This window comes from Rhineura floridana, chromosome 6 (assembly GCF_030035675.1).
Source record: "Rhineura floridana isolate rRhiFlo1 chromosome 6, rRhiFlo1.hap2, whole genome shotgun sequence".
NCBI classification, from domain to species: Eukaryota; Metazoa; Chordata; class Lepidosauria; order Squamata; family Rhineuridae; genus Rhineura; species Rhineura floridana.
This window is the reverse complement of record NC_084485.1, coordinates 114,726,517-114,744,005: the sequence shown is the minus strand read 5'-3', so window position 1 is coordinate 114,744,005 and position 17,489 is coordinate 114,726,517. Positions and strand designations below refer to the sequence as shown.

General features: G+C 41.0%; 1 protein-coding gene across 4 annotated transcripts in view; it reads right to left on the bottom strand.

Moving 5' to 3' along the window:
• Positions 1-5,991: 5,991 nt before the first annotated feature.
• SPATA1 (spermatogenesis associated 1) overlaps positions 5,992-17,489 on the bottom strand; it is a 42,163-nt gene continuing 30,665 nt past the window's right edge. For all 4 annotated transcript variants that reach the window (XM_061633495.1, XM_061633499.1, XM_061633498.1 and 1 more), the window contains 4 exons: positions 14,039-14,164; positions 12,958-13,136; positions 11,205-11,303; positions 5,992-6,619 (listed from right to left, as the gene is read on the bottom strand). In XM_061633495.1, the coding sequence (XP_061489479.1) occupies positions 6,515-6,619; positions 11,205-11,303; positions 12,958-13,136; positions 14,039-14,164 (509 nt within the window). In that variant the 3' untranslated portion in view covers positions 5,992-6,514. The remainder of the gene's footprint in view (positions 6,620-11,204; positions 11,304-12,957; positions 13,137-14,038; positions 14,165-17,489) is intronic.

The following is a 17,489-nucleotide window of genomic DNA, read 5'->3' as shown; positions in this document are numbered from 1 at the left end:
TATAAGTAAAAAGTTGTCATAGTTGTGTTTCATTTAGTTGTTTTTATCTAATCAGTTGGAAAGTTGTTTAATGTTATAAATGTATCAGTTTTTCACTTTCCATAAGTGATTTCACATATTCTTCTCAAAGTATCATTAGAAGCATTCATGTGACATTTTATTTTAATTTAAATGTTGATCCTCAATCATATGTAACTTTTCTTAAAACAATTAGAAAAAGCACACATATATCTCAGCTTTGCTATTATCTGCAGTGAAAGAGGCCATAAAAATGTTTGAGAGTAAGGTCATGCAGTAATCATGAAAAACATGGGCTAGAGTCTCTTTTGCTCACATGGCAAATTGTGCAATCCTTACTCAAAAGTCCCACTGAGTTCAATGAAACTTACTCACTCATTCAAGTCTCAGAGGAGTGTGTAAAGGAGTATAACCTAAGAAGAGTTCTGGAAACAGTTTGTGACATGCCATGCTTACCTGTTCAAGATGGGGTGAACAGGGAAGCAAAGTTTCCATTAGGCCAGCTCAAGCCTCTTGCATGAGCCTAAACAGCTTGTTTGATCCTGGCTCTAATCTACCTTAGTTGTTCATCTGGCCAGGAATTGAGAAAATGGGAGGACCTGGATTCAGACTTTTATCCTTTACCTCCCCTACAACGTTGAGATGACTGGCTGTCAAAACTGAGGATGCCGGACATTATTTTAGGATATTTGTGTACAGCTCACCACATGCACAGAGCTGGATGTTAGGTAGGTGTGTCTATCTTGCAAAGCCCTTTATTTGTAAGTCACAGTCCAACAAGAGCAGACCTTGTTGTATCAGAGTCATCTTAAATTGGTTGTAAAAGACATTCTTATTTTTCAGGAGACTTTGCACAATCTAATACTTCTATTTAATTCCCTGTGACTGTGACAGCTGAAAATTGTAACTATTTTTTAAAAAGTCTACATATTTAATATTTACCAAATTCAGTTTGAACTAAAATCCTTGGTATTCAAGAGTGATTAAGTATTATGAACACATCTGTTTTTTCTCTCTCATAGTGTTTACGTTATAAATGAATGGCTGAGTAAAAATCAGTAATTTTGGAGTTGTTTTAAATTTTGTAAATATTATTTCAGTGTTGTAGTTCTCAACCTATCTGTACTTTATAGGTGTTTTCAGACTATAGGTTCGCCCCCTCAAATAATTGTGTAGTTATTAATTTGTTGCAGGAGATACTAATATATGTCCTCCAAGCAACACTTTCCCTACTTATCCAGTATTATGTCACTGGGAAAAATGCCCCCATACCCAAACTAGTGCATCAGTTGCTATTACAACTGATGTGGGGATTGTGACTACGTGCATAGCGTGGGGCATCACAAATGACTAATAACACCTGTGTCATTTTGAAATAGTTCAGAAGGTTAATTTTCCATTGTTCTACATCACCTGTTTTTTAAAAAATATTTTGCATTTGACTCCATTTCTCCTGTCCAGTGATGGATGAATGATCTCCCCTATTTAAACAAAGAGGCAAAAAATGTGAATATGGTTATGCACGCACACACCCTGGCCCTCCTGCAGGAAAGCTACTCCCTCCATGCACATAATTTAAGCTGATCTTACCAAGAATTCAAAACATGTTGGAGCCAGCCCTCAATTTTAAGTCTTTCACTAGGAATGGTCAACTTCTGTTTTGCTGAAGTTTAGACGTTCAGTGGCCTTTTCCCTCTGCAAGGGTGGGGGACCTATTAAAATGGTCCGCCCCCGGAAACTAATGAATCCTGATGGTTTTCAAAGGGCTCTGGGGGATTTTCCGGCTGATAGGACTGGCGCTCCTGTCGAAGCCCTGGCTAATCTGTGGAATGCAGAGATGACCCGGGCAGTGGACACAATCGCTCCTGCGCGCCCTCTCCTTTGTAGAGCTCATACAGCTCCTTGGTATACTCTGGAGCTAAGAGCGATGAAGCAAGATAGGAGACGGCTTGAGCGGAGTTGGAGACGAACTCCCGACGAATGCAATTATGCGCTGGTTTGTGCTTCTACCAAATGGTATGTAGGAGTGGTGAGGGCGGCGAAGAAACAACATTTCGCCGCCACTATTAAGGCATCTTTCTCCCACCCAGCGGAGCTTTTTAGAGTTGTCCGAGGGCTACTCCATTCTGGCCCACAGGACATGGCAGATACATCAGTAGCCCGCTGTAATGAGTTTGCTGAGCACTTACAGCATAAGATCTTATGCATTCGTCGGGACCTAGATTCCCATTTTATGACAGTCCTAATGAGGTGTCTGGAGCACAGTCTAGTCATGTTTTGTTGGATGAGTTTCAGTCGGTTCAGTTCGAGGATGTGGACAAGGTGCTTGGACAGGTACGTGCAACCACTTCAGTACTTGATCCTTGCCCCTCTTGGCTTATAAAAACTAGCAAGGATGGAACAGCCAGCTGGGCCAAGGAAGTGATAAATGCCTCTTTATGAGAGGGAGTGGTCCCTGGTTGTCTGAAAGAAGCAGCGGTGAGACCACTCCTGAAAAAACCTTCCTTGGACCCAGAGGACTTTAACAACTATAGACCAGTGGCAAATGTTCCATTCTTGGGCAAAGTCCTGGAACGAGTGGTTGCTGACCAGCTCCAGGCGCTATTGGATGAAACCGATTATCTAGATCCATTTCAGTCAGGTTTCAGACCCGGTTTCGGCACTGAGACGGCCTTGGTCGCCCTGTGTGATGACATATGTCGGGAGAGAGACAGAGGGAGTGTAACTCTGTTGATTCTCCTTGATCTCTCAGCGGCTTTTGATACCATCGACCATGGTATCCTTCTGGAGAGGCTTGCGGAGTTGGGTGTTGGAGGCACTGCTTGGCAGTGGTTCTGCTCCTACTTGGCGGGCCGTCTCCAGAAGATAATACTTGGGGAACATTGCTCGACCCCGTGGGTTCTCCAATATGGGGTCCCGCAGGGTTCGGTCTTGTCTCCCATGCTTTTTAACATCTATATGAAGCCGTTAGGTGCGGTCATCCGGAGTTTTGGAGTGCGTTGTCATCAGTACACTGATGACACGCAGCTCTACTTCTCCTTTTCATCTTCTTCAGGTGAGGCGGTCAATGTGCTGAACCGTTGTCTGGACGCGACAATGGACTGGATGAGAACTAACAAACTGAAACTCAATCCTGATAAGACTGAGATGCTGCTGGTGGATGGTTTCTCTGGTCAGATGGTGGATACATACCCTGTCCTGGACGGGGTTACACTCCCCCTAAAGGATCAGGTTCATAGTTTGGGAGTCATTTTAGACTCTTCCCTGTCACTTGAGGCCCCTGACCGCGATAATGGACTGGATGAGAGCTAATAAACTGAAACTCAATCCAGACAAGACTGAGACACTGTTGGTGAGCTCTTTCCCTGCTCAGATGGTGGATGTTTATCCTGTTCTAGATGGGGTTACCCTCCCCTTGAAGGAACAGGTTCATAGTTTGGGGGTCCTTTTTGATCCTTCCTTGTCGCTCGAGGCTCAAGTGGCCTCGGTGGCACGGAATGCATTTTACCATCTTCGCTTAGTAGCCCAACTATGCCCCTCTCTGGACAGTGATGATCTCGCCTCTGTTGTCCACGCTCTGGTAACTTCTAGATTGGACTACTGTAATGCACTCTACGTAGGGCTGCCCTTGAAGACTGTTCGGAAACTTCAGCTAGTGCAAAATGCGGCAGCCAGGCTGCTGACGAGGACCAATCGGTCCGCGCATATAACACCTGTCCTGGCTCGCTTGCACTGGCTACCTATTTGTTTCCGAGCTAGATTCAAGGTGCTGGTGTTGACCTATAAAGCCTTACACGGTGTGGGACCGCAATACCTTGTGGAACGCCTCTCCCGCTATGAACCTACCCGTTCACTTCGTTCAGTATCTAAGGCCCTCCTCTGGGTACCAACTCACCAGGATGCCCGGAGGACTGTTACTAGATCTAGGGCCTTTTCTGTGGTGGCCCCCGAATTGTGGAACAGCTTACCGGAGGAAATACGCCTGGCACCTACGGTTCTTTCTTTTAGGCGCCAGGTTAAGACTTGGCTATACTCCGAGGCATTTTAATGTTCAATGTTTTATGTTTAATGTTTTAGTTTAATGTGTTCCTCTCTGTTACTGATTTTATTCTATATTGTATTTTAACCTCATTTTGTACACCGCCCAGAGAGCTATTAGCTATGGGCGGTCTAGAAATGAAAATAAATAATAAAATAAATAATAATAATAAATGTTGCCTCGGTGGCACGGAATGCGTTCTACCAACTTCGGTTGGTAGCCCAACTACGTCCCTATCTGAGTAAGGAGGACCTTACATCAGTGGTTCATGCTCTGGTAACCTCACGTTTGGACTACTGCAACGTGCTCTACGTAGGGCTACCTTTGAAGACGGTTCGGAAGCTACAGCTAGTGCAAAATACGGCGGCCAGACTGCTAACAAGAACTAAGCGGTCTGAGCATATAACACCTGTTCTGGCTCGCTTGCACTGGCTTCCAATATGCTACCGGGCCAGATTCAAAGTGTTGGTTTTAACTTATAAAGCCTTATACGGCACGGGACCACGATACCTGCAGGAACGCCTCTCCCGTTACGAACCGGCTCGTACACTACGGTCTACTACGAAGGCCCTCCTCCGGCTCCCGACCCATAGGGAGGCCCGGAGGGTAGTAACAAGATCTAGGGCCTTCTCAGTGGTGGCCCCCGAATTGTGGAATAGTCTCCCCGAGGAAGTACGCCTGGCGCCGACACTATTATCCTTTCGGTGCCAGGTTAAAACCTTTCTCTTCTCTGAGGCATTTTAATTTAAGTTATGTATGTAAATGCTGTAATTTCTATTTTAGATGGTGTATTTTTATATTTGTTATACTGACTTTGTAATTTTATTATTGTATATGTTGCTATGTTTGCTGCCCAGAGAGCTGTTTGCTAGTCGGGCGGGATATAAGCTGAATAAATAAATAAATAAATAAATAAATAAAAAACAAACTCTGAGGGCTGAAAGCAGTAGTGTAGATGTAACGAACTAAATCTGGCAAATGAAATGAAGCTAAACAGTTTTTTCTGAAAGGATTTAAAATAACAGTGATAGGGATTGTTTGACATAGGCAGAATTCCTCTTTTCAAAAGCGTTGCAGAATGTTAATATCCTCTTTCATATTTCACATCTTCTATTGCAGCAATTAGTACTTCCTTGTCGGCTTTACAACTGTAGCATATTCATGCCTCCTGTCTTGGTACTTGGCTAGATGTACTACATGGCTTTCAGCCTGTAGGGGCTTACAGGAAGGTCTTGCTAAAGTTTACCACAGACGAGGTATTTACATTCCAGTAACTCATTCTCTAAAGACGATAATAGGTCTAAGATCTGAATTTGCTTTTTTTTACCCTTAAGGAAATCCATCAGCCATATTTAGAAACATCATGATTTTGTGAAGGGTACGCTGTTTTCCAGATTTTACAGAAAGAGTTATATGCTTGCTACCAAGATGAACCACCACCAATTTAGGACCTAAGACAAATGGTTTAGATAAATCCCCATGACCTGCTTCTTGCATTGTTCTCTCATCCCCAGCTCTCCAACAGCCACAAAGGGACTTCGCTAGCCTCGAGCAAAAGTTACTCAAATAAGCATCTTTCCTGTAGTACACTGTCAATAGCATTAAGACCTTGGGGTTTGAAAAAGGCAGGTAAGAAGTTATTTGTCATCTGAATCAGAAGCAGATGCCTTTCTTTTACACCAGAATTGTAGCTGTGAGGGTGGGGGAGAGGTCAAATGTGGTTTTCAGAAACTAGAACGAAAAGCTTTGCTATAGCTATTAATACTACCTTCAAGAGTTGTGTCCTAGGAACTCCCCACCCAGCCATCCTCTCTTTGCAAAGGGACAAATGCATGTGCTCAAAAAGGAGCTTTAATCCATGACATGAAAAACAGAAAAGGAAAGAGTTTTTGATTTTTGATGCTTAGACAGATTTGAAATAACAAGTGAGAATGTTTACTAATAGCTCTTTGTTTTCTTCATTTAGGTTTCTTATAATTGTTGTTTCCCTCAATCCAAGGATTTTACAGTAATAGCAGGTGACTGTCCGTATGCACAGCTGCACATCAGAACCAGCCCTGTCAAAGAGGCAATATGCACTGTTAGGGTGAAGCCTCAAGCAAAAGCATGTTAAACACCTGGGGGTGGGAAGAGGGACTCGGAGTCAATCCAGGTGGCTCTTCACCGTTCAAAAAAAGATATCTACTAGAGCAACACTGTATTGTAGTCAGGCTTTTTCTCTCCCCAAGCTATGCCATTTCAGTCCACAAAAGTGGGATTTCCCCCTCCCACACGGATTTCTATTGCTGAACTGGGGTAATAAGTAATGGATTACTACAGATTGGTTTAGCAATGAATTACTGTTTTTCAACATTCATTTTCAACAGACATAACATCTCTGCTATAATTAAATTAAGGTTTAAAGAAACAGGTTTTGTAAGTACAAATATGCAGTGAAGAATCTCATTAATGGGCCAGCTAAAATACTTCTTTTTCAGACTGGAGTTTAAAAGATGACTGAACTTTCTTGTGTGCCAATTCTGCCTTCAGTGCTCGTAAATCAGAAGCTGCCTGCTTTCTCATCTACAAAAAGATCCAGAGATTGCAAAAAGAAAAATGAAATTACATTTGTATTATTTTATAGATAAGATTCATCTTTTATATGGATTAATAAACACATTCTTGGTCTTTCCTCTTTCAAGCCTAACCAATTATAGAATGAAGCATTTTGTTTTGTTTTTGGCATGTTAATGTCACTAGAAACAACAAGCCCTAATGTACAAATTGCATTATATTTCCATTAACGGCAGTAGGAAGCTGGCTGAAGAAATATCACCAATTGTATTGCAGATCTGAAAGTAGTATGCTCTGTTCCTGCAATTTTTCTGACCATGAAAAATTGTCTAATTATTATTAATATCTTATTTAACATTATTTATACAGTACGATCAATGTACAACATATTTTACAGAGTAGCATAAGCAAAACAGGTCCCTGTTCCCAAGGGGAAAACAAGTTTTGAGGTCGGATTTGAAGGAAACATGAAGTTTTTGTTTCTGATTTTAGCCACATTAGCATAATTCATTTGACTATGCACACCTACTTGTACATTAGCCCCACTGAATTCAGGATTTCTGAATAAACATACAGATGGTGGGCTACATGACTAGTTTTGCATGGGAAGGTAATTGCCTGGTTCACCATTGTTAGCTTTCCCATTGATGAACATACAATGCTAAGCTCCCAAAGAACCCCTGAATTCTTCAGAATGCACTTTGCAAAAACACTGTAAAATATTTTTAAAGGGCATGGAAAGAGATCTAATGTGCTCTGCAGTATACACGTCAGGGAGGTCCTGTTACTGCATTACCCACCCTCAATCCCTTTTGTTCCTAGCATCCTGCAACATAAAGGTAGAATAAGTTCGGTTTCCATACTAGATTTGCAGCTGGCATGGCCAGTTTTCCAATTTGAAATCTAGGGGAAAGAGACTCGCTCTTCTCAAGCGCTTCCTGTGCTTTCAGCTTATCCCTAACACATTAAATTGACAGTGTGAAAACTTACATGTGTCCTAGGGCCCTTCCAGATTGTCACTATTTTCAAATGGGATTCAATCACATACTAGCAGATTTCAGGTTGCACAATTAAAACTGATTTGGTGCTCTTGAACAGCAAACATGCTTCCTCCCAAAAAGAGACATTTTGCAATAAGGAATGTTACAGGAAAATGCATTGGATAGCGTGGGATAGCAATTGCTCGATCCAACATCATATAACCTCCTAGCAAACAAATCAGAATGAGTGTTCAAATAAACATCCAGCATCATCTAATCTCCCCACAAACTTTGTGCAAACAAATCAAACAAACAGGTCACCTGGAAGCGACCCTAGATGCTGCAGTAATTTATCACCAGGACTCACTGGGAATATCAAAATGCTTCTCAGAGAGAGGCTGGGCTAATTTAAAGGGTTATGTCATGTAGACTGTTGAAAAGCATGCACCATGTTGGTACTTCATGTTTGCGAGTACAATGTTTAAAGCAGAGGTCCTCAACTTGTTTGGACCTGTGGGCACATTTGGAGTTTTGAAAAAGTGTTGTGGGTGCTAGGGTTGTAAGAAGGGATTGTTTTCTGTTCCACCCACTATTTGTTGCATGCAGTGCTGTTTCCATTCCACTGCAGTTTGTCTTTTGCCAAAAATTATGTTATATGTCTTTATGCTGCAACCAAATTAATTATGTAGCTTACATAATTAATTATCATTATGTTGTCACTACATTATTCCACCCCATTCATTTCAATGCAAAGGAACCACAATACAAATGAGGGGGGGTAGTAATCAATTATGTATCATTTGCTGACTGAAAGCAGCAATAATAATGAATACTGATCGTATTTGCTGGATTGATTTCTGTTCTGGACATGGGATGAATGAGTGAACATTGGCATTTTCCATTTCCATTTCTGTCAGTATTCTCTGACATCCTTAGTGGTCAACACCACAAAATAATTACCATGAGGGCATGGCCAGATACAAAATGTTGGGAGCACCTCTCCCACTCTCAGTGTGTGAGGGCATTCCCTTTCTACATATACACACCACCTGTTTTCATCAGTCCTCTCTTCTTTTTTAAAGCTGCAATTCTTTGCATGCTTACATGGAAATACATCCCAATGAACTGAGCAAAATTTATTTCTGAGCAAGCCTACATAGGATTGTTCTGCCCATCCCATGTACCCCTCGTTCTCCAGTCCCAAATCCCTGCAGCGCATAAAAGGAAAGGAAAAGGGTCTCAGACACAAGGAAAGCTTCTCTTTACCTTATTCCCACCCATCCAATTCTCCCTCAAGCCTGGCCACTCCATTTGTCTTGCCTCTTGCCTAGGTTGCTCCTTGCTGCTGCTATCAGAACCCCTACCCAGGAAGGGTCTGAGGGAAGAGACAGAGAAGGGAGGAGCAGACAAGACAAAAAGTGAATGGATGAAGGGAAAAGTCACCTTTCCCAATTTTCTGGTGCCTCTCCTGCCACAGGGACAAAGAGCCAGCTGGTTGGAGCAGAGCCCAGTGCCCAGTAAAAAAAGGTTGTTTTTTTTTAAAAAGCCCCAAATATTCTGTCCAGGGAGTTGTGGAAAGCTTTGAGAGTACCACACTCAAGGGCGCCATGGTGGGGCACACTGGTTTAAAGCCTTTGCCTCATGCATTACCTCACATTAGCGTACAGCATCTGCGCACCAGTATAATTTCACCAAGGCATATCCATTGTGGCACAGAGATGCTGAACGTAAGGGCTAGTCCACAGAGCAAGAGGCTTTTATTTATTTATTTAATTAATTTGTATCCTGCCCTTCCTCCCAGCAGGAGCCCAGGGTGGCAAACAAGGCACTAAAAACACTTTAAAACATCATAAAAACAAATCTTAAAATACATTAAGACAAAACAAAAAATGTTACATCTGCCATATGGAGCACTGACAGCTATAAGCAGTTTTCAGCAGCACCATGTGAGGGTTGTAACTTTGAAACTGCCCTACATTACATTTACCTTCAGAGTTAAGGAACTAGGAATGAACGTTTAACAGTGAAAAAGCTAATCTTGCACCCTTGGCCACTGATGGTATTTTAGTTAATAGTTTGCAGTACATTAACAATAGCCAGGAAAGAGTTGTCCCTACCATTTTGCCTAAAACTCCATGTCACAACTTCATTTTGAAATTTTTAATTCTTCTAAAAACAACAACTTACTACTGTCAGAAAACTCATCAGCATTTTAGCACAAATTTCTCCTAATATACCCACTACAATTTTGCCTTATATACACATTTTTACAAAGCAATTTCCCCACATATAATGCATTTTTATGTTATTTTCATAAATATATGCATTTTTATGTATTATTTGCCCTAGTTTATGCATTTTTGTACACATTACTTGGCTGGAGAACTGCATTGCAAAATTTGGAGAAGTGCAAATTTCAAAGTATGGCTGCGGTGTGGTTCACATCTTGATTCGGAAAGTGCAAATTAGCTAGATTTGCCTTTATATGTTAACTGAATCAATTCCTCACCCATCCCTACTACCAGGCAAGTGAGTATATAAGACTGCAGCAAAAATGTATGAAGAGCAATGAATATGACAGCTGAATATTACATACTAATTCATAAACCAGAATATGTTTTTTTAATGTGGAACGTACATTTTAGAAATATGTGTAAGTCTGCAATTAGACCATGCAATGAAATATTAAACTGCTGGTTTATGTCTATGTGATATAGGGCATTTACTAGTGCAGCATTCCTGCGATTTAGCCCCTAGTTAAATAACAAAAGGATGTATGTTTGCTTCTAAAAAATAGTAGCCTACCTTTCCTGCTTAGTGGAGTAGTGTGCCACCTGCAAGAACACTGGTACTATGGAAGCAAATGCTTCCATAAATGAGACCATGTGCTTAACTCTGGAGAGCTGTTGACTCTGTAGGAGTGCATGTTCTTTTGCCCTCAGCTGTGTAGTGCATTGGACTCAGTAGTGTAGTAGCAAATTCAGAAGACCCTTCATGATAGCCACAGCCACCCCTCCTCCCATCCCTTTTGTATTGTTTCGTTTGCTGCTGGGTTGAGAATGAAATCCTACTTAATGCTTTCTCCCACAACAACAGACATCCCTAGGAACAAATTAACATGAAAGGGTGGAGTGTTCACAGTGGCTGATGCACCTCCTTTCATTCTAATTGGCTCCAATCAGCACAAAAGGGCAAGGAAGCATGTTAGAAGACTCTTCTCAGTGGTTAACACACTCCCCTTTCATGCTGATTGGCTCATAGGATACTGGACACATAGGGACCCTGCTGGGACCCTCTTCCCAACAAAACAAAGGGTCTCAGACCCCACCGAGTCACCAGATGACTACACCCGATTGGACTCAGAATACACTTAGGGAACCAAAACATTTGGAAAGCAAGAGCAGTTCTTTCCTTTCTTCAGGTCTCCAAATCTTAGGCTACTAAAGAACCTGTGTGATGTAGTGGATGGAGTGTTGGAGTATGACCAGGGAAGTCCAGATGCATTCATATATGAATGAATGAATGAATAAATAAATAAATAAATAAATAATATCCTTTAGACAGTTAGTCTTCACTTGAATAGAAAACAAACCAGGTAAGCTATCATATAATACCTTAATTTCTATGACAAGCTTCATTTTCACATTATCAAGCTTTCTCCTTAGTTGGTCAATTTCATGCTGCAGCGTGGTAATCTGGACTATTGTATTATTCTATAAGAAACAAAGGTTTTATACAGATCAGAATTAACATAAATACTGTAATATCAATATCACTGTCTGTCCACTGTCCAAATCTGCATCTCTCTGTAAAATTACCTGATTAAGGCTGCAATCCAATACACACTTACCTGGGAATAATCCCCATTGAACCCAATGGAGTTTACTTCTCAGCAGACATGGATTGGATTGCAGCCTAACTCCTGCTCCTAGACACACCATTCTATTATTTCTTTCAGAAGCATGCTTGGTGTAATGTGTCACGGTTAAATCCCATACAGGTATTCAGATGGTGGGTTGATCAGTCACATAGCAGGTGAGGTTATGGCCTCACTTTATTAACATAAAATGAAATAATTTATGTTTGAATGATTAGTTGGTACAAATCTGATCCACCTTGTTATAGCTCACCAGGACTGAATCAAGCAAAAAATAAATGCATCTTTCCTTTCTCCCTGTGACATTTCTATCTGTTAAAAGGCACAGGTGGGAAATTCAAAAAGAGCTTTCTCTTTGCCTAGAAAGATCCCACGTGAAGGTGTCTGTCCTTCCAACTTGAGTTACCTTCCTGTTTCTTAACTCTTTGTTATGAGAAGAAGAGTCAGCATGATACTGTGGCTAGAGTGTCAGATTGGGACCTGGGAGACCAGGATTCAAATCCCCTCGGCCATGAAGCTCACTAGGTGTCCTTGGGCCAGTCACACTCTCTCAGCCTAAATTACCTCGCAGGGTTGTTGTAAGGATAACTGAGATGGGGAGAACCATGTTTGTATGCCACCTTGCATTCCTTGGAGGAAAGATAAAATATAAAAATAATAATAAAGAAAATGTGCTGGACTCCATTTTTGAGTGGGGTAGACAAAGAGATTTTATACAATAATGTAAGTATGTATCAAAGCTGAATCAGGCAAACAACATGTTATGCCAATTCAAAATGAGGGGAAAGAGCTTGCAAAAAAGTTTCCATCATTTCCATAAAGCTATTATTTGTGGCAGGTCAACAAGTGCAGCATATTGTTTTATAAAACTATATATTAATTTATATTTAATCTAGATTTTTGGTCATCTTTTTTTTCTGTTATACCAATTCCCTTTATAGTTTTTATCTTCTAGTGTAGGTCACTATCAATTTTCATTCTTTTCACATTTTGGCACACTACTCCTAAATACAGTGCTTAGATACAGAAAAGCCTGAATGGGCATCGTTTGGCACTCCAGATGTTATTGGACTCCAACTCCCATCAACCCCAGTTAGCATGGTCAACTGTCAGGGACCAAAACAGCTGTAGTTTGCCAACATCTGGAGGGTCACAGGTTGCCCATCCTTTCAATAAAGGAACTTACTACCATGTATGTGTAAGTTTAAAAACATAGCTTGAAAGTTAATCTGCATGGACAAATTCTCCCATGCAAATGGACAGATATTTTCCTTGTGACTGCTCAACTAGAGAACTGAGCATTTTGGATATTAAAAAATATTAGTTCAATTTAAATTAGAGAGTCAAGAATCATACCAGATTAGTGGAGGACATTTTGAAGCTCTCTCCTAGGGGTATTGTAAAATCTGAAGAATACATGTCTGGCTACACTGTATGATGGAGCTTAGATTGCATGGATAGGGAAGCTAAAAATGGACAAACAATATTACCCTTGAATTAGCAATATGTGTTGAATTATTTCGTTTTTTCCTAATATCCCTAGCTTCTAGCTGCATCAATAATTTCTGGTAGTGAAGTTCTAAATCTTCCTGGAGTTTATTTAAAACTTCTTCCAAGGAAGCTGTGACTTTCTTAGCTTCAAAATATTTCTTCTTCCAGGAATCACGGGCTGCACAGGAAAACAAAAGCAGAAATTAAAATAATAAGGGCACAATCGTATTCATGTCTACTCAGAAGTAAATCCATTTCTGTTCAGTGGGACATCCCCGGGAAGTATGTACAGGATTGTAACTTAAGAATCAGCATAGTAAGCAATATATCTCTGCACAAACATAAACCAAAAATATTAAGAGTTGAAAACACTTTATAAATCTTAATCATCATCCTAGGTCAAACAGCATGGCTTTCATATTAAAAAAAAAGATTAGCTGGACTCTAGCATGTGGAAGCTGAAAGTCTAGAGGGTATGGTTTTCAGGCAGGTGTGAGACTCACTTGAACCAAGATAGAGGGGGTGAAAACTGTAAGAGACACATGAAAAGGGTCAAATTCTGGCAGAGACCAAAGTGATCTCTGAAGTGAACACACAGTCATGGAGGCAGGAGAGGGAACCAAAAGCAAAGCCTTGCTCCATTAAGAGGCTATCTTTCAGCTTCTCAGTTCCCCAACCTCCTGCTCACAAGCAGAAACACTTTTCTCCCCCCAACCCACCTGCGTTCTGCCCCTGGACCTGTCAAACCCCACTAAGCAATGCCTTAGGGCAGTCAGAAACTACTGACTTGGCCTCCTGATTCCTCTTGAACTTGCTTTGTCAAGGTATACCTTTGGCTTTCCTTTTGTCAAGATAGTGGTTTTTTGGTTTTTGGTGGATCCAGGGGTAGAGGCCTACACAAAAGCTGTCTATTCACCTAAGGTGTACATCTTAAAAAATGGCCAAAGAGGAAAAGAAAAAAAAGTCTTTCTTCATTTTTCTGGCAACTGACCTAAAAACAAACCTAAAACTAAATATGGTTAGGCTATTTTTTTCTTGATTAATTGACAACTTCAGATATACCAGCCTAAAAACACATACCATGATATCTCCTGAGCTTGTTCTGTTCAAGTAAGCCTTTCACTTTTTTAACCAGCTCTTCTCTGGTCTTTTCCAGATGCTTTCTTTCTGTCTTGATATGTTGCAGCTGTCTAACCAACTCACTTCCTGGGAAAAATAAATCTCATACGTAGTACACTTGTGAAGGTTAAAAATAGGACAACCCTAATACAAGAAAGCTGAGATTGTAGCACCTCCAAGAAGAAAAGAAGCCCAGAACCACAGGAAGATTTGTAGTTCTGTTGCTGGCCAGTTCCTGAGGGGCTCAGAACAAAGTAGTAAAATGTATCCAACCAAAGAAATACAATATATTAAAACAATGAAAAATATCTGCATGTTTTCTGGAGGGGGAGTTCTTGGGTGTGGTCATCTGCAGTAGCTGATCCAAGTGTCTCCTAAGAACCATTCACACAAGCCACATTGATATCCTGTCTGTTCTTGTACCAGATGCTAGTACAAGAAACGCCAAACCTTGTAAAGTAAATCTTCTTTTGGTAAGAACTCCCCCCTCTAGGGTTGCCAGGTTCCTGGCCTGAGACTGATCCTGTATGTTAAGGAGAAGAGAAAGTCAGCCAAGTGCAGGTGTTCTTGCGACACTGTAATGCAAAAAACCACAAGGTGGAATTTTCCCTTCCTCCTGCACAACTTTTAAAGATACAGAAGACCTCCTGGAGGCCGGGCCTGGCAAACAAGAGGTCTTCTGTATCTTTAAAAGTTGTGCAGGGGGAAGGGAGAATTCTACCTTGTGGTTTTTCTCATTACAGTGTTGCAAGAATACCTGCACTTGGCTGACTTTCTCTTCTCCTAAACATACAGGATCAGTCTCAGGCCAGGAGCCTGGCAACCCTACCCCCCTCCCACTTTTCAGTTTTGAATTAAAGCACTGTTGGGAAGGTGAAGAGCTCCCATTCAGACATGACGTTTAATTATTAAAAGGAATGAGGACTTTAAAACTTGTGAAGATGTTGTTTTGTCCAGGCCTTCCGTGGCCCATAAGATTGGGCCCTGACTATTAGATTTCTGTTTTGTTTTTTTAAAGTGTGCTTTTAGCACAGTCCTGCTGGAGGCTCATTGCTCTTCATTGGCCAAATCCCCACCCCCAAGACCCATGTTCCCTACTTTCCAATTTTGCTGCTGCTGCCTGCACAAGCCCAGCATGCCACAGTATATATTTTTTTAAACTGTGCTTTTAGTGCAGTCCTACTGAAGGCTGTTCTGTTCACTTTTTATTTGCTCTCCCACCCATGACTGTAAATGGAGGGATGGTATAAGTGTTTTTCTCTCCACTCCACCTCCCATTTATTTTGCACCTCCAGATTCCCCTGGACTAAATAAAGCATATCTGTGGTTTATAAGTTTTGCACTCCAATTTAAATTTGCAATTTTGTGCAGCTGTATAACCAATTGAAACATATTTAAAAGGTTTTAGAGGATTCATTGCACAACACCTCAAACCCTTCACTTTAATTGATCTACGAGGAAATCTGTGGTCTGCTTGTAGATAGGGGACACACCTTTTTCTGGTCTTTTCCAGCTAGTTTCCTTCTAATTCCCAAGCTGGATACCCAATTTAACATATAGGCAGATGATTATCTGCTTGCTCTGCTTGCTGGAGCACTCAAGTAGTTTTTGTGTAGATGAAGGTTGAAAACGTATCAATATATAAGGACACAAAGCAGAAATAATAGCAGCAATACAAACAAATTTAAAAGTCATAGAGCATCTAGTACAACACATTACAATTGCCCAAACAGGAATAAAATCAATTCATTTGCCCACAAAGACCACTGGCAATTCTGATGAGATACAGTAGGGGACAAAGTTGCGGAACTCCTGAACTCTAGAGTGTTCACACTAATTTTAAGTCCTCTGCCCATAGGGTGTAAATGGAGGGAGGTATGTTCTTTCTCCACCCCTCTCTTGCTCACCATTGTCGTTTTTTTTGGTTTCTTTTTTTAAAAAAGGAACCTACTGCAGCTGGTAAAATTCACTGAGCATGCTCCATTCCCTAGCAATCAGAGGGAGTAGAAATGTAAAATTAGAGGGCACTGTCATTAGGAAACTTCATGACTGATCCTTCATAAAAGGAGGACTGCTTGTGTGAATGGAAAATACCATATTTGCAGCTAGCACTGCGCACTCACTGCAGACAATGCAAATAGAAAATGGAGGTAAAAACAGCATCTTTAGTGTGAAGTAATGCTCCCATGTGAATAAGCCCAGTGTCTTTGGAAAATGCTGGCAATGACAACTAGCACTTTAGAAGCTCCCTGATAATTGTGGTTTGTTAAGGCTGCTGTGAATTAAAACTCTGTGAGGGCTAAGCTACAATTCCCAGGATTTTTAGGGGAAGCCATGAGCTTTAAATGTGTGTTAAATGTGCTTTAAATGTATGGTGTGGGGGGGCAGTAATGTCATCTCCCAAAATGGCGGAATAGCCCTTAGCTCCTAACACAACTGATCATTAAAGCACTACATTAGTGACTATCAGTGAGAGAAACCTTAGGCACTCTGCTGCTTCAGATAGGGAATGATTCTGCCCCCACCTGTGGCTATAGAGCGGGTCTGTAAACACAATCTTGGTGTCTGTGAAACTGATGAAGAGCATCAGGACGAAGAAGAGGTAGGCCCCAGTATGACTAGAAAATCTGCAGAAATAGACATATTTCAGATCCCACAAGAAAACTTTGTTCACTATAGTAAACTCTCTGCAGATCCTTGTCTTGTAGCCTCTCTGGACACCCATAAAGCCTCTGACAAAGTACACTGGGATTTTATGTTTGCTCTGCTGCATAAATTGGGATTTTGGACCAGGATTCATAATACTTCTACGGAAATTATATTCATACAGTCAAGCGGTGGTATTTATAAAAGGCTAGGACTCAGATGCAAAGGGGTACTAGGCAGGGTTGTCTCCTGTTGCCCTTATTCTTCATGCTAACTATGAAACCTTTAGCTGAGACTCTTATAAAAAATGAGAATATTTGTGGAATTAAAGGGCATGGGGTATCTCATAAGTTGAACCTTTGCTGATGATATCACCCTGATGGTCTCCACCCAGAATCCTTGTTGTTGGAGACCATCAGGGTGACTGAAGACTATGATACAGTGGCAGGTTTGACTACAAACAATAACAAATCTGAGGTGCTTTGCATGAATGTTTCACAGGCAGCTCAACTCTGATTACATCAATTGATAGGTTTCAAATTATGTCCTAAATATTTAAAATATCTGGGAGTAATGATATCAAAACACTTTCATGCTAACTATGAAAGAGTCTCAGCTAAAGGTTTCATAGTTAGCATGAAATTGAATTTTGGTCCTTTACTTACAGAGTTGAAAAATGATTTAAAGGAATGGTCCATGGAGAAGCTATCCTGGCTGGGCAAGGTGGAGACCATCAAAACAATGGTAATTCCCAAATTCCCAAATA